The following is a 3408-nucleotide window of genomic DNA, read 5'->3' on the forward strand; positions in this document are numbered from 1 at the left end:
CAGGCAGGTGACAGCACCTGTAGCCCCAGCAGTGTGGGAAGCCAATGGGAAAAGGCATTTTCCTTCTCAGCTTCTGGAATTCACTTAAGGCAAGAAGGACCTCAGACAGAAACAAAGACTTTTTAAAGAGAACCAATAGCCCTTCAACACCAGAGATGGACCCTCCCTCCAACAGCAAGTCGAAGTGAGAATATTCTGGCCTCTTTGGTTTTCAAAGTTAAAGGAAATGAATTCTCCAGACAAAATATGTTTCCCAGTTGTGTGGCCTTTGGACCTTTTCGCTAGCTGTTCAGTGACCCGTTTTGCCATGTCTTGTCCTTTCTTTTCCCCTCTCGCCATGTTCTTAAAGAAATGTCAAGGGGACCTGCCACTCTGTGTTTATATGTTAGCTACAAAAGGATCTCTCAGAACTGGGTGACTGGGCAACAAAATGGCAGATGAAATTCAGTGTTGATAAATGCAAAGTAATGCACATTGGAAAACATAATCCCAGCTATACATATTAAATGATGGGATCTAAATTGGCTGTTACCACTCAAGAAAGATCTTGAAGTCATTGGGATTGTTCTCTGAAATCATCCACTCAGTGTGCAGTGGCAGTCAAAAAAGTGAACAGAATGTTGGGAATCATTAAGAAAGGGATAGATAAGGCAGAAAATATCATATTTCCTCTGTATAAATTCATGGTACGTCCACATCTTGAATACTGTGTGCAAATGTGGTCGCCCCATCTCAAAAAAGATATATTGGAATTGGAGAAGGTTCAGAAAAGGCCAAAAAAAATGATTAGGTATATGGAACGGCTGAAGTATGAGGAGAGATTAATAAAACTGGGACTTTTAAGTTTGGAAAAGAGACAACTGGGGGGGGGGGGGGATCTGATAGAGGTCTATAAAATCATGACTTGTGTAGAGAAAGGAAGTGTTATTTACTCCTTCTCATAACACAAGAACTAGGGGTCGCCAAATGAAATTAATAGGCAGCAGGTTTAAAGCAAACAAAAGGAAGTATTTTTTCACACAACACACAGCCAACCTGTGGAACTCCTTGCCAGAGGATGTTGTGAAGGCCAAGACTATAACAGGGTTCAAAAAAGAACTAGGTAAGTTCATGGTGAATAGGTCCATCAATGGCTATTAGCCAGGAGCGGCAGAGATGGTGTCCTTAGCCTCTGTTTGCCAGAAGCTGGGAATGGGAGACGGGATGGATCACTTGGCAATTACGTGTTCTGTTCATTCCTTCTGGGGCACCTGGCATTGGCCACTGTCAGAAGACAGGATAATTGGCTTGATGGACCGTTGGTCTGACCCAGTATGGCCATTCTTATATTAATGTTTGAATGTGTTTATATGTTAATCTTCTGGGTCTATTACAAAATCCTGTCTTCTCCTTTCTCTCTTCTCCCAACTCTTAAGGCCCCAAACTGCTCCAAATTCCCTTTAACTTCAGTAAGAACAGTATCTTCTAGCCTTGAATTTCCATCCTATTTTCAAGTTTCTTCTTCCCTCTCCATCATACCTACTCCACATCCCTCTGTTTATCTGTAGTTCCACAGTGACCCTTGCGTTCCTCCTTAAAAGAATGGCCTTGAGACAACAGTGTAAAGAACTGAGCCAGAGAGGCCATGGCAGTCTGCACCTGAAATGCTTGAGTACTGCCAAAGTGCAAACAAAAGCAGGCAAAACCACATGGCTGGAAAGCTTCATCAGTTAAACCAGCTTGTGGCCCATCCTAGTCAGTAATTCTGGCATGTTCTCCTTCTAGGTTGCTATTGTGTCTGAGGCTTATGACTTTGTTCCAGACTGGGCTGAAGTTCTGTATCAACAAGTGATTATAAAGGGCGACTTCAATTACCTGGAAGAATTTAAGCAACAAAGGTTACTCAAATCCAATGTATTTGAGGAGATTGCGAAGAAGTAAGTATTTCTGCAATCCTGCATGGCTATGCCTTTTCTTTCTGGCAAGTGACTTCAAAGAGAGTGGTTTTATTTGTATTCGCTTATAGAATACAAGTCATCTGGCGTGGTGTCAGTCCAGTACACTGCTTGGGGAGAGCAAAGTTCAGGAGGGATTCTTGCCCCTTCTTCCCAATCTTAAGCATGTTGTGTTGCGGAAACCATGTGGTTGGCCCTCCGGAGGGAGTAGCACTGTAAAGTAGCCTGCCCCTCCTTTCTAAGAGCAGCAGTGCTAGCTTGGCCTCTGAGGTAACTGCTCTGCCCTCCTCACCAAGTGCCACCGTGGGAGGAGATCTGGGAACATTGAGGGGTAAAATGGTGATCCCGAAGTGAGTGGCATGGAGATCCCCAGAATGCTAGTTGTAGTTGAGTTTTGTTGTTCTCTCACATGACCTTCTCTCAAGGCAGTAGATACACTGTTTCAATAATTGTGCTCTTTGTAGGCTAGTGTGAAAACAGGTTTAATTTATTAATTCATCAGTGCTTAAAGACAGTTCATAACATAGATCACTTGTTTTTATACATACAAAACTAGTTTTTGTTGTAAAAAAATTATTTCCTGAATGAAACTAGTAACAGTGTTGTCCTTTCTTTAATTGATCTCACAAACAACGTGTAAGAAATTAGCAGCTAATTCTTCCATTGCATAGTCATAAGGAGAAGTTACTGATATGCCATCAAATTAAATATGTTTCAGTCATCTCTCGCATACCCAGTTCAGATCTTCATTCTTGTACCTTCTCATTGACTTCACGTGCAGGTTGGCAGACTCCAGCCCAATCCGTAAAATAACTATCCAGAGGTGGTGTGAGAATTGCTTTGTGTGGCATTTTGTGCATGTCAGTCACTCTGATTGCTGTGAAGGGGAAGGAGGATTGTGTGGCTAGCACAGGGAGTCAGGACACTTGGATTCTATTGCCATCTCTGCCATAGACAATGCTGTGAAAGCACATTGGCTGAGTAACTACCCGATGTTATTGTTGCCACCTCTGTTGGGTTCCCTAAGCCTTGTTCTGTTGGCCCTTTGTTGCATCATATGCAGAATGAGATTCACTGCTCCTGGTGGCAGGGTCCATGTGCTATTTACTATATTGTGAGGCACTTCGCACACTTAGGTGCTGTCAGATACTATCAGCCATTTAGCGTGGTGGAGAGAACTTCCTGCAGGGCTCAGAACTCTTTATAACCTAGTCAGCTTTTTGTCTTTAACAAATGTCTAGCTTTAAAATAACCTTTGCAGAAGAGTATGGAGAAGCAAAACACAAATCCTTTCCAAGAACCGTCTGTTCCATCTCCACAAGTTCCTCTTCCCCCTCAACCCCCCCCCCAGCCTGCATTTTTCTTTAGATATCAGAACTTCTTCCCATCTCATGTGATGTTCTTCAGCTTTGTCAATCTTATTTGTAAGCTTGCCCTTTCTCCCCTTTTAATATAACACAAAATTCTGTCTCAG

At 42.7% G+C, this 3408-nt stretch overlaps 1 protein-coding gene across 3 annotated transcripts in view; it reads left to right on the forward strand.

Moving 5' to 3' along the window:
- Nucleotides 1–3408, forward strand: part of SPG11 (SPG11 vesicle trafficking associated, spatacsin) — a 63934-nt gene that overhangs the window by 55426 nt on the left and 5100 nt on the right. For all 3 annotated transcript variants that reach the window (XM_074966667.1, XM_074966668.1, XM_074966669.1), the window contains one exon: nucleotides 1765–1916. In XM_074966667.1, the coding sequence (XP_074822768.1) occupies nucleotides 1765–1916 (152 nt within the window). The remainder of the gene's footprint in view (nucleotides 1–1764; nucleotides 1917–3408) is intronic.

Source organism: Natator depressus, chromosome 10 (genome assembly GCF_965152275.1).
Source record: "Natator depressus isolate rNatDep1 chromosome 10, rNatDep2.hap1, whole genome shotgun sequence".
Lineage (NCBI taxonomy): Eukaryota > Metazoa > Chordata > Testudines > Cheloniidae > Natator > Natator depressus.